The sequence below is a fragment of the Dothidotthia symphoricarpi genome (genome assembly GCF_010015815.1).
Source record: "Dothidotthia symphoricarpi CBS 119687 unplaced genomic scaffold P153scaffold_6, whole genome shotgun sequence".
Taxonomy (NCBI): Eukaryota; Fungi; Ascomycota; class Dothideomycetes; order Pleosporales; family Dothidotthiaceae; genus Dothidotthia; species Dothidotthia symphoricarpi.
In genome coordinates, this window is record NW_022985013.1 from 1,335,878 (window position 1) to 1,357,107 (window position 21,230).

Below are 21,230 nucleotides of genomic sequence, written 5' to 3' on the forward strand. Positions count from 1 at the left end.
CGTGAGACGTTGAATCAATAGCGACGTAGTTAGATAGATGATGCCATTCCATTACAAGTATTTCATTCATTCAGGATATCTACAATCAAAAGCCACGCAATCTGCATCTCCCCAGCGCCGTCAAGCCCATGCGCCGACTCCGTCCGGGTGAGGAATAGAAAGAGCAAAACACCTACACGCACGTCGCCCAATCTAATCTACTCGCTATCATCATCCCCAATGAGCTTAGCGTAGTCGTCGACCGAGGCAAAAGTAGGCAGATGCTTAAGCTTCCTCTTCTTCCGCTTCTTGTCGTCTTTGTCCTTGCCATCCGCGTCGGCGTCGGCCTCGCCATCAAGATCGATATCGACGGGGACCTCGTCGTCGCTGTCCATGAAGCCGTCCTGGTCGTCAAGGTCGAAGTCTTCAAAGTCGTCGTCGTCGTCATCCTCTTGTGCAGGCTGGACAGCTCCCTCGTCCTCGTCGTCGTCACTGCCGAGATTGAGTTCCACGCCTGCATCCATGCCGATTCCGCCAGCTTCATCGTCGCTCATCATGTCCTCCATGTCGATGTCGCTGAAGTCGTCGTCGCCTCCGTCGTCGCCCTCGACATCTGGACGGCTCTTGACGAGCGCCTGCCAGATTTCGTCTTCGTCGCTCTCCTCCTCGTCGTCGTCATCTTCGTCGCGCTTCTTCTTCTTGGCCTTCTTGTCCGCCTGCTTGGCCTTGCCCGCCTTCTCGAAGTAGGTGTGGAAGAAGACCTCGTCGACGCGCACGTCGTCGACCTTCTGGCGCCAGAAGTGCTCTGAGTTGACGGGGTCGTGTGTGCGGTCGCCGTCGCGGGCGGTGATGAGGTAGTCTGCTGCCTTGGAAGAGCCGGACATGGGCTGCATGATGGAGGAGCCGTGGACGGCTTGGGCTTTGGTTTTTGCGTTGCGGAAGGAGAATTTGTCGAGGAAGTTCATGAGGGTGTAGATTGTTGGGTCGGGCTTCTCCTTGATGGGCTCCTGGTTGACGATCTTGGAGGCGAGGACGTGAACGGATGGGTGGTAGTGCGCCTGGAGTGGTAGGAGTTCCCACAGACAAGACAGGTCTGCTTGGGCATGCTCTGGATCTCGTTTTCGAGGGTCGTAGCTGTTGTGGGTAGACTCTTCTTTGGCGCTGGTCTTTGCGTCGTTGCCCTCTGCAACATCGTCGTAGTGCTCGTCGCCGCTGTCGTCGGCGTTGTCTTCTGGCGTCACCAACATGGACTTGATGCTGGGGAAGGTGGTGATCAATTCGTTGACGAGATACAAAACGCCGCAGATGAAAGGAGGCTCGTGCATGTGGATGATCTGGAGTAAACGCTTGACAAATGCTTTGACGCGCTTGATGCTGAGGTCCGCTTTGAGGGATCGGTAGAGGAGGTTGAGATACATGATGTGCTTGGAAGTTGAGATGAGTCGGGGGTCCAGAAGGGACTCGTAGAGTGTTCGGTAGAAACGGTCGGTAGCATAGGACTTTGTGGCTGAGATCTGCTGGATAAGGGTCATAGCCTGGATGCTGGTGTTGAAGTTGGACGAGTGTGTGACGTGGAAGATGGTGTTGAGCTGCTCCTCGAACTTGACGTCGTCTGTCTTGGCAAAGGGGAACGCGCGATTGACGCCTGTCAGTATGGCGGAGATGAGCTTTTCTCTCGACTCGTCCTCGACCTTGAAGGCCATGGTCGCGGCCTTTTCGGCCTTCTTCTTGGCCATCTTGCCGGGCTGGCTTCCACCGCCCTGCACCAGGCCGTGCTTGTTGATGCGCTTCTCCTCCTTCTCGTGCTCTTTCTGCTTCTTCAGCAGGCCGAGGAAGATGCTGAAGTAGATCTCGATGAGCTTGTTGGCCACCTCGTGCTCCTTCACGCTCAGAACGGTCTGATTGAGGGTGATAACGGCGTAGTACTTGGCGACGCCGCTCTGGTTGGGGCGGAAGAGCAGGTCCGACTCGATGGAGCTGATGATGACGTTCTTCATCAGCGGGTGGGTGATTTGCAGCTGGAGCAGTAGGTACGAGGCGCGCGAGGCGACCTTCTTCTCCTTGTCGCCCAGCTTGTTGATGAGCAGGCGCAGCAGATTCTCCTCCTGCTCGGGCTTCTCCTTGAGCAGCTCCCAGACGAAGGTGACGGCGCGGTTGCGCGAGTACTCGACCTCGTCGTTGGACCAGCCCTCGATGATCTTGAGCATCTCAAAGTACTGCTTCTTCAGCCAGTCCTCGTAGGCCCACGCGATGAGGTGCACCTTCTGGACGTCGCCGGGCAGCTTGTCGCCGGCCTTCCAGCGGGCGTTGCTACCCTGCAGGGCGCTGATCAGGCCCGGCTGGCGGGCAAAGGCCTTGAGCTTGCGGTCGGGGGGCAGCAGCACGCCCTGGCCCATCAGATCCTTCAGGGCGGCCAGGGCCATCATGGCGGCGTTGCGGCTCTTCTTGCGCGACAGGCCCAGCAGCTGCTCAAAGGCCTTTGTCGTGTGCAGCGGCGACTCCTGGACCAGCAGCGTCAGGGCCGACACCTTGTCCTCCATGGTACCCGACGCCATGACCGTCGACATGAACTTGTGCGACGAGTCCTTGGACATGTGCGAGGCCGCGTACTCGGTCGCCTCGGCCTCGAGCAGCTGGTCGGCGTACTCGTGCACGGCGTCGAGCACGTAGCGGGGCGGGATCGAGGGGCTGTCGAGCGTGGGCAGCGCCGGCAGCGCGACTGTGTGCCATTCCGGCTGCGGCTTGAAGATCTGGGGGCAGCGCGTCAGCATGAATATGATACTATCGTCGCTTACTAATACATACCAGCGTCGACGTCTTCTTGGGCCCGTCGCCGCCCTTGCGCCTGTCATTCCGGTCCTTCCTGTCACCTTTGGCGCTCACCCGGTCGCCGGCGGGCGGCGGCTTCGTGAAGCCATCCTTGGTCTCGCCATGGGTCCGCTTCTTCCCCATTTGATGTCGTCGGCGTCGCGGAGGCTGTCTCTGCAAGGTCCGTCAGAGAAAATACTCCGACTCGTCATGGCCTGCGCCGACTGGATCGCGACGGCTGTCGAAATTTGAGACTCGGCGCGGCGCCACTATCCGCCGTGCAGCCGCTGCAGCGCTAGCCCTGGATGGAACTAGCGCGACTGGTGCATAAATGTTCATTGCGGACTTTACCTCCGCATGCTGCCGCTGTGAGTCAAAAAGTGGCTTGCTCACACAGGCTGCAATACTAATCTTGACTCGTCTGAACATAACTTGCCCAATTGACCCTTCCCCACCCCACCATCAGGGACTCGCCAGCTACCCCGCCATACGCTCGCTTTGAAAGTGCACGAGAAAGAGCAAGGAACACCACACGTAAATCAGAACAATGGCTTCCGCACCTGTCGACGAGGAAGACAAGGTCTCCATCACCCCTCTCCTCAAACGTCTCTGGCACGAATCCCCTGCAACAAAACCAAACGCCGACGAGATTGCGGCTGCACTCTCCCTCATCTTCACCAACAGCTTGTCTGAAGTTCAGACGGGAGCTCTCCTGACATGTCTGCATTTCACGGATCGTGACCGGCAGGCAGATATCCTTGCCAAATGCTCCAAGGCTATGCGGGACTTCTCCACCGGCATTGACGTCGCAGGACTACAAAAGTTGATCGATGAGCGGGGGAGGAAGGAGGGGAGTTACAATGGAGGGTTGGTATGTATCCCCTTTGTTGATGATTCACCTTCTTTTGATATATATCACACCCCACGTGACTAACCACCCCCAATAGTGCGACATAGTCGGCACAGGAGGCGACTCCCACAACACCTTCAACATCTCGACCACGTCCTCGATCCTTGCCAGCGCCCTCCTCATGATCGCCAAGCACGGCAACAAAGCCTCAACCTCGCGCTCCGGCTCCGCCGACCTCCTGGCCTGCACGCCCCCAAAGGCCCCAGTCATAACCGCCGTCGCGCCCGCCACCATCCACGAAATCTACTCCCACACAAATTACGCCTTCCTCTTCGCCCCCATCTTCCACCCCGGCGCCCGCCACGCCGCCTCCATCCGCCGCCAACTCGGCTGGCGCACCATCTTCAACCTGCTCGGCCCCCTTGCCAACCCCCTGCACGACCTGATCGAAGCCCGCGTCCTGGGCGTCGCGCGCAGGGAAATCGGCCCCGACTTCGCCGAGTCGCTGCGCCAGTCCGGCTGCAGAAAAGGCATGGTCATCTGCGGCGATGAGGAGCTGGATGAGCTGTCTTGCGCAGGGCCCACGCACTGCTGGCGCCTGGTCGAGAACAAGGACTCACACGACGTGGATATCAATTACTTCACGCTTACCCCCGCGGACTTTGGGCTGCCCACGCACCCGCTCAGTGAGGTTTCGCCAGGTCAGTCTCCGGAACGGAATGCGGAGATCTTGATGAGCATTCTCAAGGGCGAAGTCCCGGCCGACGACCCCATTCTGCACTTTGTCTACATCAACACGGCGGCGCTGTTCGTTGTTAGTGGTATCTGCGACGCGGATTCGAGTGATATGGGGCACGGCGATGATGGGAAGGTGATCACCGAGGTTGGGCCTGGAGGCGGGCGGTGGAAGGAGGGCGTGCGGCGGGCGAAGTGGGCGATCAGTAGTGGGGTGGCGTATCAGGAGTGGCAGAAGTTCGTCGAGGTTACAAATAAAGTAGCATAGGGGTATGCCTGAGCACCAAAACATAAAAGCATTTTTGAGGAGGTACAATCATATGGAAGTATACATGCTTCCACCTCCACCAAGTCTAACCACCCAACACCCAGTCACCCCCTCCCTCCCTCTATCTCAACCCCTTAGTCAACTCCTCACTCTCCCTAATCCACCCCTCCAACCTCTCCCGATCCCTCGGCCGAAACCCCACCTTAAAATACTTAGGTTCCATCGTCAAACTCGTCGGCAACGCATTCGCCTCCAAACACCCCAACACACTCTCATCCCCCTTCTCCCCCGGCGGCATAAACTCAAACGCACAAACCAGCCTCACAAACGCCGTAAACAGCTCCCGATTCGCCAAATGACTCCCGACACACATGCGCGACCCCGCCCCGTAGCCATAATGCGGCGTGCCCTGCCCATCCGCCACATTGAGATAGCGCTCCGGATCAAACACCTCGGGGTTTTTGAAATGGGTTGCGTCGTAATCAGCAGCGTACGCATTCATATAAAACGTTGTGCCAGCTGGGATCGTCACGTTTTCCCAGACGATATCTTTGATACTGACGCGCGGCAGGCAGATGGGGATTACGGACCAGTAGCGCAGGATTTCTTTGTACAGGGCGGTTATGTAGGGGATTTTTTCCTCGTGCAGGCAGGCGTGCCAGGCGGTGTTGTTGGGGTAGGCGCGTTGGATCTCTGAGTAGGCGCGGGCTTGGATGGGTTGGCCCAGCGGGGAGGCTAGGAAGGCGATGCCCATTATTAGGTTTGCGGGGATGGTGTCGAGACCCGCGGATACCATGGTTAGGCAGATGGATTTTATCTCCGCTAGGGGGGGGTGTTAGTGAAAGACTCGTTGATAGTTGATAGTCGGAAGGGTAAAGGAGAAAACAAAACATACCACGACTCAACTTCGCTTCAGGATCTTTAATAATATTCCCCGTAATACACGGCTTATCCGTCCCCTTCTCAATCTTCTCCTCCAGCGTATTAAGAAGACGATCCATATACACATCCCTCCTCTCCCTGAACCTAACCGCCTCGTTGCTCTGGCTAGGCAGCAGACGCAGCAGCGGGATATAGTCCTGCCAGTTATTGCTCGTGGAGCGGAAATTGCCCACGCCGCGCTCGACATCCACTATCTCTTTCAGCAGCGGCGCGTCCTTGTCGCCGTCGATGCGGTACCCGTAGTTCAGCGTTAGGCTGGTGTTGAGTGCGTAGCGCTGCCAGTATGCGCGCGGGTCGAGGTCGATTTCTCCGCCCTTGCTGTCGAGGAGGAGTTCTTTGATGGACACGGTAGATTCGAGGTCGATGAGCGGCATGTAGGATTGTACTGCTGGGCGATTGAGCGCCGTGGCCGCTGCTTTCCGCCGGTTCTTGCACGACTCGTCCCACGGCGAGGTACCGATTGTGAAGCCCTGGGACGAAGAGACAACTTTATGGAAAGTATGTAGCATAGGGCGGGAGATGAGGGCGGATTGGTTTGTGATCCAGAGATGGCGGACCGAGTCGAATGAGTTTGCGAAGACGATTCTCTGCGTTTTTTCCCCATGTCAGACATACATTTCCTCAATTCCAACCCCGTGGTTCAAGGCATACCTTATTCCCCATCCGCACCTGGAACACAGGCCCATACTTCTCCGCCCACCCCTGCGCAACCTTGGCATGATTCGTCCCCAGCTCAAGCAGACTGCCAAACAGCGGCAGTCCAGGGACCTCAGGCAAGCCCTTGATATGCGGCGTATCAGTGCCATACAGCACACGGTACAAGAAATACGCCAGCACCACCGTCCCAGCGAGATAAACAGGAAGCGTCATAGTTTCAATCACTGTGCCAAAACAGAGCCAAAAAACTGAAAAGGAGGAGAACGATGCTGAACGAAATAGTCCAAACTTCAAGACATACAGCCGCACTTATATCGCCCGCTCCCTAGCTTCCGCCTCGCTCCCAATACCCCGTGATAGACTGCCCAAGGCTATCCCAAGCCGCAATGCATCTTCGCCTGACGTACAACCTGGTGCGGGGTTTCCGCTTCGTATGCGCCAGAGCGTTGTTTTCCTTAGGAGTGGGAGCGGAATCGGTCCGCGGCGAGTCTGCGCTGCAAGGGTCGATGTTAGCGTAGTGCGGGGAGCAGCGCCGCAAGACCGCCAGTCGGCCAATGGTAGGAGATGTAAAGTCGGACCCATGCGATGCGGATATGTTTCGGAGGATTCGTGGGCTCACGTGCGGCGTGCGTAGATGCAACAGGGGTCCACAGACGATCATTAGCGGAGTGGGCAAGAGCGGAAAAGTTCCTCGCGTGCTTTGTCCTGGCGTGCGGACTCCATCTCCCCCCGAATTTAGGAGATGCAGGCCATTTGAAACATTCACATCACGTTTGTGTCAAGAAGAATGGCGAAGAATCGTACTTTGCTCATTATATGTTATGGTATTTGCACTCACCATCAACTCTCATTACACATTTTACCACGTGCTGGAAAACAAGCCTGTCATATACATGAAATGCCCGAAAAAGAAGTAGACCCCACCGTGTGGAGATGACGAGCCACGCTCTGCCCATCTGGTATCAATGATAATCATCCGTAACGCCGATATGCACAAATGTCCGTCCTCAAAGCAGCCCAGAAGTCAAGCGCTTCCTCATATGCACGCCATACCATCTAAAGCATCAGAGCAGCCGCAGCAACGAAGATGGCGGCAGTACCACCAATGAGCTTCTCTGCTGCTCCGTTTGATTCTGGCAATCCTGTTGAAGAGGCAGACGGCGAAATTGGGACACCTGTCCTGCTACCGGTTGGAGTGGAGAGAGCGGTGGTGTTATAGACGCCAGAGCCAGTAGGGAGAGCAAAGCCAGAAGAAGCAGTTGAAAGGTACGACAAGGTGCGGATTGGGTCATACATGGCTGCGAGGGTAAAGTTGGCGCAGGCAATACGCTTCTTGTCGGACATGTGGACGACAACAGAGAGGTTGCCGAAGAAGGCGACGTCGTCCGATCGGGTGGCTGAGTAGAGATCAACGTATCTGTTTGTTTATGTCAGCGGGGTGGTCACAAGTTGAGGATAAAGGCAAACTCACTCTTGACTCCACTCTTGGCTGGTGATGTTGCCATGCTTGCCGCTGAGATCGCCAGTCTGGCACGTCTCGGGCTTGCTGGCATCGCACGCTGGGACCTCGCCACGCATGTACGGGTCGAGGTGGGCGCCGGTACCAGTGCAGTTGCCGTCCGATGGAACAGGCTTCGCGTGGAGGTGGTACATGAACGGGCCGCCCTCAGCTGGCAGACCGGAGATGGAGACATCGAATTTGACACCAGTGCCATCGGTGGCCGGCATCGCGGCGATGGAACCACGAACGGTACTGCCCTCCTTTTCAGGCAGGGTAGCAATGTACTTTGGGCCCATGTGGTTGCCAGTGACGACTGGTGCAGGAACAATTGTCGAAGACTGGGCGCTGACGGCAGCTGACGCCGCAGCGAGGACGGAGAGTAGTTGAACGCGCATCTTGGTGGTGGATGTTGAGTATTAGACGAACTTGTGTAGAGACTGTGAGGCAGTTTAGCGAATGTGAGTTGAGGAGTGAGTGTCGAGTGTAGTGGAGGAGAGACTTTGTAGTAAGGGAAGCAAACGGGAAAGGGATGGGTAAAGCAATTACCTGGAGCCGAGTACAAACGCACAAATTAACTCGACGTCACTTGATCAGAACTTGTGGTGAAAGGGCAGGAACAACTACCAGAACCTGGACGTGAAAATAGCTGATGAAGAAGACCTGAATGCTGAAGACGACGATGCAATATATCTGCAAGGGCGGTGGCTTCCTCTATATACACTTCCAAGGTGCGCAGTACAGACAGGGCTGGAAAGCAGGGCTGGGGGATCCACGGTTGGGTGCACCAATATTCACCAACTCGGCAGGCCATTACCCTCCGTTCCACACCGAATAACCCTGCAGATCCTCCAACAGTCATCCACGGGCCTGCAATTGGTCCTCCCTCCAACGCCTTATTGCACATTGCCTGGTCCATCAAATTGAAAGGAGGAGAGATCTATGTTTACGCTTACGCTAAGACTAAGACTCTGCGCACGGCGCAGGGCGTTTGAAACAGGGGTCTTCCACAGCCAATTGCGCGAGACTAGGCACCAGCCCGCAGACCAATTGTAAGACCTTCATGCACAAGACGGGCGCAGGAGGTTGGGCGACTGGCAACGCGACGAGAAAACGACGATGCTGCGGTGAAATCTCGTCGCATGACCAAAAGGCATAGCACTCTAGAGCCGTCGAAGAAGAAAAGCTCCTATCACCCGTGGTTGTCTGCTTTGTTTCAACGCCGAATCCCCGTCTGAGCCTTGCGCTGATCCAAATTTACTCCAGACTGCTGCGGGCCGTGGGCGTTGGTCGGTGCACAGGCCCCTACATTGTTTCCAACACGAAGAAACAGCATTCCAGCCAGCGTGGCACTTGTCGAAGCCAGGGCCGGCGTCGTTTCACGTGCGACGCAAATAGGCAGCTGGTGCGCGACCTTGTGTTCTGAACGCTGGGCGTCGCAGTTGTTCCTGAGGTAGCCCGGCGTTGGAAGATAACACAAGACAAGACAGCACCGGAAAGATCGGGAGTGGAAATAGCAATTATGACCCAAACAGGGCGATGATTTACGACCGTGATGGTGCATGACGGTAGGTAATATGGGTGATACAAGGCCAATGTACAAATCACCGAAACACCCACTGCTTGCCTTGGGTATCATCACTGTGATTGTGATTGTCTGGGTCTTTTTGTACCTACGCCCCGAGATCCATGTCGATATTCACAGGAACCTGCATATCTGCTCTGCCACCAACACCCATCACCGCCCCTCAATTCGGACCTTGTAGCTAATCCTTGCTCTACACTTCCCCACCGCCCTCGCAACCCCAGCGTCTACCAGATCCTGTCCAACAACCTCAACATCTTTATACGCCTCTGGCGCCTCCTCCCACACAAGATCCTTCTCGTCGCATATCACCCACGTGCCGTCGATGTCTGAAGACCCGGGCTCTAAGATGTTCTGACCCTTGTACTTCTGCGATAAGGCAGAGAGAGCCTTTGCACGAGACATGGCGCGACCAGCGACGCGAGCGAGAGAAAGAGTATTTTTGAGACCCCAAGATGTGTGAGCAGAGAAAGTGGGTTGGAGGGTGAGAGTTGGCGTTCCGCGGGAGCCGGGGAGAGGGAGGATGGTGAGGGGGAGTTGGGTGGAGGGGTCGTAGGTGGGTGCTGCGCCTTTGCGGTGCATGTAGACGTAGTCTTGTGTGGGCGTATCGTTATTGGGAGAAAGGCCGGTGGTCACTTCGGCCAGCGCTAAAGGTGATGTCGTGTCGTCTTGGGTCAACGAAGGCGGTGAAGACGGGGGCCAGAGAACGCGCTCGATATTGTTGTGCCAGATATCGACGACCTTCCTTTGCTGTAACGCCTTCTTGGTTGAATCGATGTCGTCGAACCCGAATGCACCAAGAGAACGATGTCGTCTTGATGCAGTCCTGATCCGTCACCCTCACCAAGTGACAATTCCTCAACTACCTGAATCTCCGCGAAATGGTTGCCAGCTCTGATAGCCCCAAGTGCGCCGACCCACTCCTCGCCCGCCGAGCAACTGCTTTGTTCATCTTAGAGCCACAAGTCCGGTCTGTCTGCGTAAGCCATGTTCCTTCCAGACTCCGCAGCTTCTCAGCAACTTTCTTGCCTTTGTCACCATTAACATGTTTTCTTGGAAGAGTAGTCTTATACCATGCCATTCCGCATCCAATGTCCGATCCGATCAACAGTGGATGTATCCATTTCTTCGAAACAAACACAGCGCCGATAGGAAATTTATTGCCTTGATGGAGATCTGGCTGGCCAACTGCACGAACGATACCTGGAAGCATGCGCGCGGTACCCACAAGCTGTGTTATACAGTCCCCCTCAAGCGGTGCCTTCGAGGCGAGGACTTCGACGGAACACCTAGGATTTGCGTCTGTAGTCGCATCAGTTCGAAACCAAGACACCCTCTAGCACAGCACAGCACAGATCATGAAGCACACATATGCTCACCACGCGCCGACTTGCTCACCTTGCACGTTAAACGCCCTCTCCACACCAACATGTTCCTCCCCGGCAGAAACAAGCAGCACAATGTCATTTTTGATGTTCTCTTCCCAGTCTTCTTTGGTGAGCAGCTCTTGCCCTGTTCCGCCTACAAAGAGGCGCGCAGGCTTCTGGAGACGAAGCTTTGACTGTGTGGTTTTGAAGACCAGGGCACGGATTGAAGACGCATCTACAGGATCAATCGATGCAGAGGCGGGAACCAGGAGTGGAGCCATCTGCGATTGCTTCGCGTTCAGCGCGACGGTGACGCGTGTGGCCGACATATCTTGCACTGAGCAGATTGGGAATAGACCGAGAAGAGCAGAAGACAATGTTAATGCTGATTTTGATATTGAGGTGAGACCCGGAAGTTGCCAGAGTGGGAGGCGCTTGCGCGTGAAAACTACAGTAACGGAGTCTTTATGTGTTTCAAATGTGTTTTCTGAAGCCTTTGTTTGTGAAATCGCTCACTTCGACTCATCCGCCCGCTAACCATAGCCTTCCTATGTCGAAACCTGATTGGCCTCGAATATGTCTTACTTTGCAAATTTCTTCCTCAAAACCCCATAGTGCGGTTCGACTGAGCTTGTAGTTTTACACTTGAAATGATAGAAAAGTCTTTAAGTTGCTGCTTGACACTAACAGAATTACGATGACTGGCCGAAGACATCCAGCTCAGTTTTGCAGAAACGTGATTGAGTGCAATATGGCAACCAAGTCGTCAACTCGAGTTATTTCGTGTACGTGGTACATTGGGGTATCAACTCGAAGATATCAACACGTCTCATGTCGTTTCTCCCACTCCGGTACTCAACCATTGTATTCGTCGTCACTACTGCGCAACAACGCGCTCCGGGCGGTCTTCATCCTCGCTGTCCGGCTCCTCTTCTTTGGCGCTCTTCCTGAACTTGACGCGATCATCTGCGATCGTCACCTCGAGCTTTCTGCCACCATAACCCTTTCCGTTCACCGCATCACGGAATTTCTCGGCGTCCTCAAACTCGCGGAAGCGAACGGTGAGCACCCCGTCCTTCTCCTTATCGTAGAGGGTGACGTTCGTGATTGAACCATGCTTTTCGGCCTCGTCGCGCATGTCCTCTTTGATGTCGAGGATCGCAGCCTCATCCTCTTCCAGCTCCTGGAGGGTGAAGGCTCGCTTGACGATACAGAGCTTGGCCCACTTGTTCTTCTTGGGAGCGAACGTCTCTTTCACCTCTTCCTCGTTATCAGACCACTCTGCAAGCTTGCTGTGGAATGGTTAGCGACCACCACATCACCAATACAGCGAAATTGACTCACCGATTGAGCTCGCGTCGGTTGTTCTCTGACGCTTTCTTATCTTTTCGCGTTAGCTTAGAAGCGATCGCATCACCGTCCTTGTGACGCTTGTACGAGAAGTCGGCTTCCTTCACGCGGATCTTGCCCTGAGTCTGGTCCTCGAGACGGAACCAGTAGTCGTCCATCATTCTAGCGGCGAGCTCTACGGAGTCCTTCTTGAAGTATACAATCAGAGCGTCGCCGTTGAACTCTCCGTCATCGTCGGTGTACATCTTGATGCGCTTGTTGCCATCTGCGCCTTGGTCTATGATGCCGTACTTCTTGAACGCCTCCTCGATCTCCTGCGGGTTGGTATCGCGGGGGAGATTGCTCACGTAGATCGCGCGATTCTCCTGGACCTTGGGCTTCTTGCTGGCCTGCGCATACGTATTAGCGGTGCTGGGGCGTAAGGTGGGAGAACCGGACTTACATCGCTGGGCTGTGCATTTTTACGCTTTTTGTTGGTGCTAGGCTGGTCGGGCTGGTCAGTCAAAGGCGCCTCCGAGGCCGCCACGTCAGTATTGTTGAAGAAGGTATCGATATCGTCCTGCATCGTGAATCCCGCAATGTGCAACAATTCTAACAGAGCTCAAAGTACTTCAGACGGCCAGAAACTCTAACGACTGGACAGCCGGCGCAGTAGCAACCGTAGACGGATGCTGTGTACCAAAATCGACTCGAGTTGCCCCAGCCTTTGTCACAGCTTCGAACCTTCACGCCGTGCTCGTAGGGCGGTAATGGACTGTATCAAGTTTTGACGGAATTTTGAGCTCTCTCGAGGCAGGCAGAAAGTTTGCGAAGCTTGACGGGCGCGCGAAATGTTGTTGTTGATGTTGCGACGAAGATTTGGTTGCTAGGAGAGTTCGAGGGTCAAAATAACGGCAGAACAACTAGGCGGTCTGTTCGGCGGTAACGTGATTCGGCGGTAATGTTTCTCCGTGGCCGCCAAAATGATGCCTGATGGGCGTCACGAATTGCTGGCGAGCGACAGTTCCAGAAAAACTATTGGAGACGGCTGTTTGAGATGCCCATTGTTAGTCCTGCGAAAGGGCATGCCTTCCAGAGCCGCCATCTCGAGGGCGCGGATGAGACCTACACAACGCTTTGTGAATGGAGCGGGGATGCAGACGTGTGCTGTTCGCGGTAACTGGAGCAAGTGAATTGGTGTTGGCGCAATGGAGCTCATGTGGAGTGCTGGATGCGCATCGCGACTGCTTACTCAGACGTCGATGATGTCTCACACTAGCCGCAACCGCGACCCTTCATCCCACACAGACTACTGTATTTACTTCAATCCTGAACAGTCACTAGAAATACGGTAGGCTTGGTCTCGAGGGTTCAGAGATTCACTACTACAACGGGATCGCACTGCTCCTCATTTCCTTCGCAGGTAGAGTCATGTTATGATAATTTCTTGCTATTCACTTCCACCACGACCAACTGCACCCCCGCGCAGTCACTCCGTCACTCCACGACTACTTCCCCCACGACCTGCACCTCGTCCTCGATTTTCACCTCGACCTCCACGCGCACGACCACGACCACGATCTCCACTTCCTCGACCGCCACGCGAGTCGTGGGCACCACGTTCACTACCACCATCCTGTTTCTGCTTCTTTGTTGGCGGTCCCTCCGGGCTGGGCTCCAAAACGCCAACTGCCGTGGTCTAATGAGCATGCGTGATGTTGTGGAATGGCCCAGAAGCTGGCGGCGGTGGAATGACGAGACCTGGTCGATTGAGGCCGCTTGTGGAGTGTGGTTTCTCCATAGTGCGCGAAAAGGCGAGTGCCTGGCATATGCCGTCGACCGCAGGATCAGGCTTTCGCTTGTTCCGCATGGCGAAGTCCCATTCTTCTGAAGTGACAATGGAGTCAGATTCGCAGAGCCCCTTGAGGTGATTGAAGAACTTGGCATGTCTGCTGGCTAGCGTGTGTCTATCGTACTTCATCTGAGTCAGACACGTAAGACCACCCACAATATGCCGTCCAATTCGCTGGCGAGAAAAGGCGACGTTGATGTTGTGGTCATCCGCCATGAAGGAAACCGGGACCTTGTCGTCGGGTTCAGCCCTCGTCTTGCCGATGTTCACCACGAGAGAAATAAAAGTCATGAGAGCCTCTTTCCCTTGGGAGTGGCTGGTCGTGCAGACTAGAACTCCCTCCGTGTTGACGAAGACGTGGCCTCCAGACAGACGAAGATGCTTTCGAATCTCCAAAACCTGGCCAGTGTAGGGAGTGACCACGACGAAGTCCGCCGGAGTAAAGGGGCGGTAGTACATCCCAAGTGTGTTTGCGGGCGGGGTAAACAATAGCATGTCCTTGACTGTCCAAGCGACAACTTTCGCCTCCTCCTCATTCAGTTTGGTGGTGGTGCCATTGAGTTGCGCATGCTTGATGGTGCCTTCGGAAGTGACATCGATGGCGACCTGACGAACAGAGCCTGCAAAGGAATCACGTAGACGAGACTTCCAGCAAGCCTCGGCAGTGTTCTGGAGAGGTTTGTCGATGTTCCCTGCGCCAGAGTACGCCTTTAGCTTGCCGTCATAGAATTGAGACACGCATGCGTACAGTTCCTCGAGCATGCGGTAACCCTGACTGAGTAGGATCACGTTGTGCACTTGGCGGGGGTCCTCAGCAACCTCCTGGAAGATGTTCCGAGACAACACTGCATGCCCAATGTTCGAATCTGCAGAGAGAGACATCCCACGTCCTTGCTTGTGATTACCCGCGAGCGTAATGTGTTTGATGCAGTGCTCGAATGCACCACACGGGACACTGAGACCGCGGGCTGACTCGTGGGCGGCTTCGTCGATGATGAGCTCTTCGAATCAAAACGCTTCTACAAAAGCATGCGCGGACGTCGATTTTCCGGTACTGCGCTGATGACGGGTATTTTTCATTGATGATAACTCGATACTGGGGCTCCTACCAAGCATGGATAGTAAGAGGACGCACTGCTTATGTACCATTGTATACTCCAACCTCAGTCATACTGTCAAGCCCCAGGAAGGTAACACGAATGGAACATGGGGATGAACCCAAGCTGTGTGGCCATAAGGAAGATAGGCGTGATACCCAAACTACCCATCATGAGGGGATTATAAAGTACTTCAGTTCGCGATTGCAGGATGTAGACAGGAGATCGGATGTATGTGCATGAGAATGTCAATAACAAAAGGAATCGTGGCATTTTGCTATCTACGTTCCACCACGCAACCACTACCCTCAATCTAGACCCTGACTGCCTCCCCCATGGCCCCAACTTCCTTCTAGTCTACGATCACCTCCACGATCACCTTGAGCATCACGCGGATTGTGAACCCCACCTCCACGCTACCATATTGCTGCTGCTTCTTCTCTGCCGGCTCCTCGGAACGAGTGTTACGGGGTATTGGCGAGTCGTTGTGGAACGGCATGGAATGGGTAGTCGAATGTGTATGCTCCTCAGGGGCGACTTAGTGGCCGAACATCAATAGGCGAATGCTTGCCCTATACCGCCGGTTCCAGAACCAGATTTTCGTCCATTGCGCGTAGCAAAGTTCAAGCCCGTAGAATTTTAGCGTGCCGACCGAGTTATGCATAGGGCCATCCACTTGAAACTGGTGTTAGTCATCCGACGCTTTGTGTCGTGCAAGTGAGTCGTCCGCAATGAGCCGCCGCATTGTTGTCGATGACAGTCTCCATCGCGGGCCGTTGGCGAATACTGTGCAGTCTGACGGCGTCCAATGAACTCTCTTTGGCCATTGAAATGCTGATCAAGCATGTCGTGCGGACTTCGTCGAGTAGGTGTCGCATGATCCTAGCGACGTCCACGTCGGCGCTGATGGGTTTTGCTGTGGTCATCTCGGGTCATCGCCAGCTTGAAATAAGACTGAATTACCTAAATCTCTCCGTCGTGAGCAGTACGATGCCGAACGACAAACCGAAACCTGCCCTTTAGACACTCGCTGAAGTAAGCGCCTTGTGGTGAATGTCATCTCTGAGCGTCTGTACGTGCATGTACAATCCGAATCCGATGGTGTGAAACGCCTGGCCATATAAGTTAGCAAGTTTTCTGCGTATTTCCTCTTGTTGCCGCGCTTAAGAAGGCGCCAGTGTATGCCCAGCATGTGTATTCGTCGGTTTGTTGTGTAAGAAGTTGAAGTTCATAGGTTTGAGAGTAATGTTTGTGTTTGTTCAAGAGAAGTTAGGACCACGTATAGTAGAACCTAACACAGTCCTCAAGTGCACGCTACACAGGGTAGCGCGGTCTTGAGTGACTTTTCTGAAGAGAAGAAGGGACTGACAACAGCACCCAACGTGAGTCTTCAAGCGCGCTACACACAAGGTAGGACGGGCTTGAATGACTTTGCTCAAGAGAAGTGGGTCTGAAACAGCTCCCACTGAGAACCTTCGAGCACGCTCTACACATGGTAGAGACGTGCCCGAAAGGGTTTTGCGAAATCGAAAGTGCCTGTAAACAGAATGCCATGGACCAAATGGCCTATCAGAGACTTCTGGAGAAGCTCAGTATCGCAGGCGTCTTCCACACGCATCTCCCTAAAAAGGACGACACTGGTGGCGGGGATATGGCGAACCGTTCCCTGTCAAGCAGGTGATCGAAGTCGCTCAGCTTTCGGGCTGGAAAATCCCATCCCAAGTGAACGGCTGGGAGCCTGGAGTGATCGCTTGCAACCTCAAGGACGGGGTTATGCCGTAACATGCGCGCGGTGAGCGTGGTAGCAAGCGATAGAGAGTAAGAGTTTGCGAGCAGCGATTGGTTTTGTAACAAGTGCGCGCCAAGCTCGGGCGCCGGTCGTCCGTTCCGGCTGATTCACCGTTCCGGCGTCGACGATGATTGTGAGTGGTGAAGAGGGGTTTGGCAAAGCTTCACTAAAGACGATAAGGCTCCTACCGCGCATTTGGCAGCATGAGAACACACTGCTTATCCATTGTTATATACTCCAACCCCGAACAGCTTGTCAACCTTGGGACGCCTTCTGGTGTTTGTATGCTCCACGCAGAAGGTCTCACAGCCTTCGGACACGTGTTCTCGCATTGGTACGTTGAGCACCCTGTCGTCAAGGGATGCTTAATCGGTCCTACTGGACCAGAGAAGAGAAACAGAAAGTAGAGAGCTTGAGATGTGATTACGATACTGAGATATTGACGAAAGGAAGGTGACACCCGATCAACTCTTAATTGTGAGATGAGGATACGGAAAATGAATAGACAAACTGCGAAGCTATCATCCGCGAGACCATCAACCGAGAAGCCCTTTACCGAACGCCATCACACAAGCAGGCGTTGCGAGACACCTACTCGGGCAGGCACGCACTGTGCTTTTGCGCAGAACCTAAATGCATGAGCCGTTGCGCATTTGCACTCAAAAGACAGATACACGCGTTCCTATGGTGTGAGGAGGGGATTGAGATATCGTAGCAGCTGGCGTGTGAACAAGCTCTACGACGCGGAGGAGAGGAGAAAGGAGAGGAATTGAAAGTTGAAACAAGCTTTGTGCGATCCATGTACGGAGTAAAATCCGACAGGCGACGTCTGGTTCGAGTCATGACATCAGCGACGCACGCCGCGAGACCAAGCCCATGGACGGGAACGCGAACACAACCACCATATGTTCGACACGCTGTCAAGCCGTCGCACGTTTGTCCGAGAGCCATAACGAAGGCGGCTTCTATGTCAACGGTGGTAAAGTCCACAAGACGGTTAGATCGAGATTTTAGAAATTGATGAGCTTAGGGCAGGGGTATACCGAGAGTCGATAATCACCAAGGCGAGGAAGCAAAGATTGTTGTCCTCTTCTAGGCCCTCGTCAACAGCAAATTCGAGTGTTACGATGCCCTAGGTGGCAGACTGAAAGAGAAGACTAAGAATACTCAAGTTGAGAAGAAGCCTGAGAAACTGTATGGGCTGAAACTGCACCGCAGCATGGAATATGAGGGACAGGAAATGGAAGAACTGGAACGGATGAGGATTGGAGACGGTTGAAGAAGATGTGGTGTTGTGAACACGGAGAAGAGCACGGTAACTCGAGTTGTAGCTCGCAAGCCTGCAACTGACCTAGCAATGAAGTCGAGTGAAGACCTTGCCCATCGGTTTCGTGCAATAATGTTCGAGTTTTTTCTCACCGATGAGAGTGTCAGCTATCAAGGTGCAGTGGTTCAGCTCACCGGTGTCACTCCTTACTCTCGCCTGCGTACCAAGCCGTGCTTGTTCACGATAACAATATCCGCATGTGTCGGTCATCGAGAAACCGAGTTTCCGATCGATTGAGTTTCTATTTCCATGTCTCTAGCATACCGACCCTCGCTGACGGCTCCTGTAGTCGAGTTCCTTATCAAGGGAGATCATGTTGCTCGAAACCGCCAACAACGTTCTCTGTATTTGTCCAAGATCTCTTTTCGCGAGCGATTCAGATTTCTGATGGCACGGCCAGCCGATGTGGATCCCTAGCCAAGCAGTCTCCTTTATCGCTCTCGAGTGTGTTGGGATTGAGCCGGTTACCATCTCACACGTATTGTGCTCCGAATTGCTCTCAATAGAGTCTTCCTCTCAGAGATCAAAATGTTGAGCTTCACAAGTCTATCGCTTGGCTTCCACAGAGCGTATAGACGTCGACCTATTCGAGCCGTTCGCTGCCATAAGGCTTTTCGTATTTTGGAGAGGCGAATGAATTTTCAGCGAATTCAGGCGTAGCCACTATGGCAGGCTGACATCGACTGAATTTTCAAGATCATGATCCTAGGGTTCAACGCGTATCCTCGTAGACTTCTGTAAAAACTTCGACTCGTTTTGATAATGACACACAACAAAATAATTGGTGAGGTGGTATTCTCATCACTTTGGCTGCTTGAGTGAATGAAGAAGAAGGGTCAAGAGTGTTGCCAGGATCCAAGCCAGTCTCTGACAACACATCGGTTGGGAGATTCCTGGAGCGCGCGCTACCGAGTGCCGCCGAAACTGTTCTTGCCTGTACTCGTTCCCCGGCCGCAGGATTGCCTTGCTTACATGCGCCAAGAGCGGGAAATGAGGACGCGTCCTCAACGACACGCAATTGTGGGGTATGCCAAGTGATTGCGGCGTCCGCCAAGCAATGCTTGTCTACCCCTCCGCACCCGATATCGACATCGTTTGAGACACGATGGAGGTTGTAGTTGGTTTTACAGTGTACGGAACGCGTTTTGCCCTCTTGTTTGTTAGTATCTTTGTTTGAGGCTGCGAGGATATACACTCTTCGTTCACTTATATCACCTCTCTTTCCCAGAATAGGTTCTGAGAGATCACAACGGTTATCGAAATACTGTGATACTCCCTGCGAACCGCAATCCTGCAATATGATTCAGGCGCTTGAAACGAAATCCACAAACCCTGTCATGTTCCGCTGGCAACAGCTGTTGGGGAGGGACAGGGTTGGAAGAAGAGACGCGTAGAGCCTTGCTAAGGACATGACTGAGTGCAGTGCTAGTTAGTTCGTTCTATTCATACGCTACAATCGACATTATGTATGGCTTATTGATACTGGAAAGCATAAGGGCAGCTTCATAGTTCTTACCCATAGAGTTATGCAAGATACTATGGAAGCCATGTTCCCCTTGACTGATATCCTCTATGCCATACAGAGCTGTTGCATTGCCAAAGACTCGTCATTGGAAGCCGTTGGAGGATTCCGGGCTGGAACAATAACCCGTGTGTCATGCAATGCGCCAGTCCTCAGAGGAACCCCAGCATGTTCAGTTTCGAAAAAACAAAAATGTCCGGCAGCATATCGATCGACCTCCATCTTTCCCGGTCGGATGCTAGCAACGGTTTCATCGTGGTTTCCAATAGGACGCGGCTCTGGCATTCGGCCCCGCCGCTATAGATCTGACAGCCTTCGAGAACGTTTGGAGATACGCTACAGAAATGTATAAGAACAAGCAAGACTCCCACCCATAATTCTGCACTCACTCATCGAGCCATCAACAGTCTTTCAGCTTCACATTCTCCTGTCTATTCTTCACTTCTTTTTTGCTTGACGCATTCATTCGCTTGCGACTTTAACACATTCTTTGAATCTTACAAACACAACTCTTCCAGCACCAACTCTTTCCCATCAACTCAACCATCAAAATGAAGGCCTCCGTCGCTGCTTCCATCTTGGCCTTTGCTGCCGCTGCCGCTGCCGGCCCCTCCAGGAGGGCCCCGAACAACTTCTTCAGCCTTGGCAAGCGTTCCACTCTTGCCATCCCTACTTCCCAGGGCAGTGAGACTTTGGACGCCGCTATGGAAGTCTCTGGCACCTTTGATGGTGGCATGAAGACCTACGGCCGTGGTGTCAGCTGCACTGGCCAGGAAGAGGGAGACGACTCCGATGCCGTCTTCATCATCGCGGATGGCGGTTCTCTCAAGAACGTCATCATCGGCGAGGACCAGATCGAAGGTGTTCACTGTGAAGGCTCATGCACCATTGAGAACGTCTGGTGGGCCGCGGTCTGCGAGGGTATGTTCGAAACCTCACCATGATGATCTCACACTGACAACCCACTAGATGCTCTCTCCCTGAAGGGCGACGGTGACGCCACCATCACTGGCGGCGGAGCTACTGGTGCTGCCGACAAGGTGATCCAGCACAACGGCGCTGGTACCGTGACCATCGATGGCTTTGCGGCCGACGACTTCGGCAAGCTGTACCGCTCATGCGGAAACTGCAAGGAGAGCGCCGAGCGCCACGTCGTCATCAAGAACGTCAAGGTTAGCAACGGCGATCTCCTGGTCGGCATCAACTCCAACTTCGGCGATACTGCCACGATCACCGACACGTGCGCGACCAGTGTCAGCACCATCTGCGAGGAGTTCGAGGGTACCACCCCGGGCAACGAGCCTGAGGAGATTTCCAGCGGTGTTTCGGCCGCTTGCATCTACACCGATCCCCTTCCCTCTTGCTAGGCGGTTCGCATTCGGAACGGGTGGAGCTATGGCTGTGTGGTTGTAAGATAGTTGTTGAGTGTGCGATACTTGTGTTTTGCTGCAGGATAGATAGCTGGACTTACATTCTTTAGCAGATGAGTGACCTAAAAATGGAAAACTTTTTTCCCCATGTCAAGCTTCCTTTGCAGTGAGCATGTGACATTCTCCTTACAGTGACTTGCTCCAGTGAATCTAACGGTTGAGGCTTGTGTACCAGTGAGAGTCATGGAAGCATGC

At 54.0% G+C, this 21,230-nt stretch overlaps 8 protein-coding genes across 8 annotated transcripts; 2 read left to right on the forward strand and 6 right to left on the reverse strand.

Moving 5' to 3' along the window:
* Window positions 1-42: 42 nt before the first annotated feature.
* P153DRAFT_312396 (CCAAT/enhancer-binding protein zeta) lies at window positions 43-3,006 on the reverse strand. Its single transcript, XM_033664842.1, has 2 exons — window positions 2,785-3,006; window positions 43-2,729 (listed from the first exon to the last, which is right to left on the reverse strand). The coding sequence occupies exons 1-2, from the start codon at window positions 2,929-2,931 to the stop codon at window positions 198-200; spliced, it is 2,679 nt and encodes an 892-aa protein (XP_033526120.1). The 5' UTR covers window positions 2,932-3,006; the 3' UTR covers window positions 43-197.
* Window positions 3,007-3,334: 328 nt separating this feature from the next.
* Window positions 3,335-4,640, forward strand: P153DRAFT_286123 (uncharacterized protein; the record flags this gene model as incomplete). The annotated part of the gene is made up of 2 exons (XM_033663446.1): window positions 3,335-3,658; window positions 3,735-4,640. 2 exons carry the CDS (start codon window positions 3,335-3,337, stop codon window positions 4,638-4,640), a joined length of 1,230 nt encoding a protein of 409 aa, XP_033526121.1.
* Window positions 4,641-4,761: 121 nt separating this feature from the next.
* P153DRAFT_395042 (cytochrome P450 phenylacetate hydroxylase-like protein) lies at window positions 4,762-6,670 on the reverse strand (the record flags this gene model as incomplete). The annotated part of the gene is made up of 3 exons (XM_033671363.1): window positions 6,234-6,670; window positions 5,536-6,169; window positions 4,762-5,462 (listed from the first exon to the last, which is right to left on the reverse strand). The coding sequence occupies exons 1-3, from the start codon at window positions 6,450-6,452 to the stop codon at window positions 4,762-4,764; spliced, it is 1,554 nt and encodes a 517-aa protein (XP_033526122.1). The 5' UTR covers window positions 6,453-6,670.
* A 357-nt stretch (window positions 6,671-7,027) lies between these two features.
* P153DRAFT_365298 (Cu,Zn superoxide dismutase-like protein) lies at window positions 7,028-8,263 on the reverse strand. The gene is made up of 2 exons (XM_033667800.1): window positions 7,711-8,263; window positions 7,028-7,656 (listed from the first exon to the last, which is right to left on the reverse strand). The coding sequence occupies exons 1-2, from the start codon at window positions 8,133-8,135 to the stop codon at window positions 7,296-7,298; spliced, it is 786 nt and encodes a 261-aa protein (XP_033526123.1). The 5' UTR covers window positions 8,136-8,263; the 3' UTR covers window positions 7,028-7,295.
* A 1,212-nt stretch (window positions 8,264-9,475) lies between these two features.
* P153DRAFT_383826 (uncharacterized protein) lies at window positions 9,476-11,018 on the reverse strand (the record flags this gene model as incomplete). Its single annotated transcript, XM_033670275.1, has 3 exons — window positions 9,476-10,136; window positions 10,189-10,624; window positions 10,721-11,018. The coding sequence occupies 3 exons, from the start codon at window positions 11,016-11,018 to the stop codon at window positions 9,476-9,478; spliced, it is 1,395 nt and encodes a 464-aa protein (XP_033526124.1).
* Window positions 11,019-11,566: 548 nt separating this feature from the next.
* On the reverse strand, window positions 11,567-12,604 carry P153DRAFT_383827 (uncharacterized protein; the record flags this gene model as incomplete). The annotated part of the gene is made up of 3 exons (XM_033670276.1): window positions 11,567-11,981; window positions 12,034-12,428; window positions 12,482-12,604. 3 exons carry the CDS (start codon window positions 12,602-12,604, stop codon window positions 11,567-11,569), a joined length of 933 nt encoding a protein of 310 aa, XP_033526125.1.
* A 1,113-nt stretch (window positions 12,605-13,717) lies between these two features.
* Window positions 13,718-15,019, reverse strand: P153DRAFT_355467 (uncharacterized protein; the record flags this gene model as incomplete). Its single annotated transcript, XM_033666572.1, has 2 exons — window positions 13,718-14,871; window positions 14,980-15,019. 2 exons carry the CDS (start codon window positions 15,017-15,019, stop codon window positions 13,718-13,720), a joined length of 1,194 nt encoding a protein of 397 aa, XP_033526126.1.
* A 4,952-nt stretch (window positions 15,020-19,971) lies between these two features.
* P153DRAFT_429968 (polysaccharide lyase family 3 protein) lies at window positions 19,972-21,086 on the forward strand. Its single transcript, XM_033672808.1, has 2 exons — window positions 19,972-20,526; window positions 20,575-21,086. The coding sequence occupies exons 1-2, from the start codon at window positions 20,157-20,159 to the stop codon at window positions 20,970-20,972; spliced, it is 768 nt and encodes a 255-aa protein (XP_033526127.1). The 5' UTR covers window positions 19,972-20,156; the 3' UTR covers window positions 20,973-21,086.
* The last annotated feature ends 144 nt before the right edge of the window (window positions 21,087-21,230 follow it).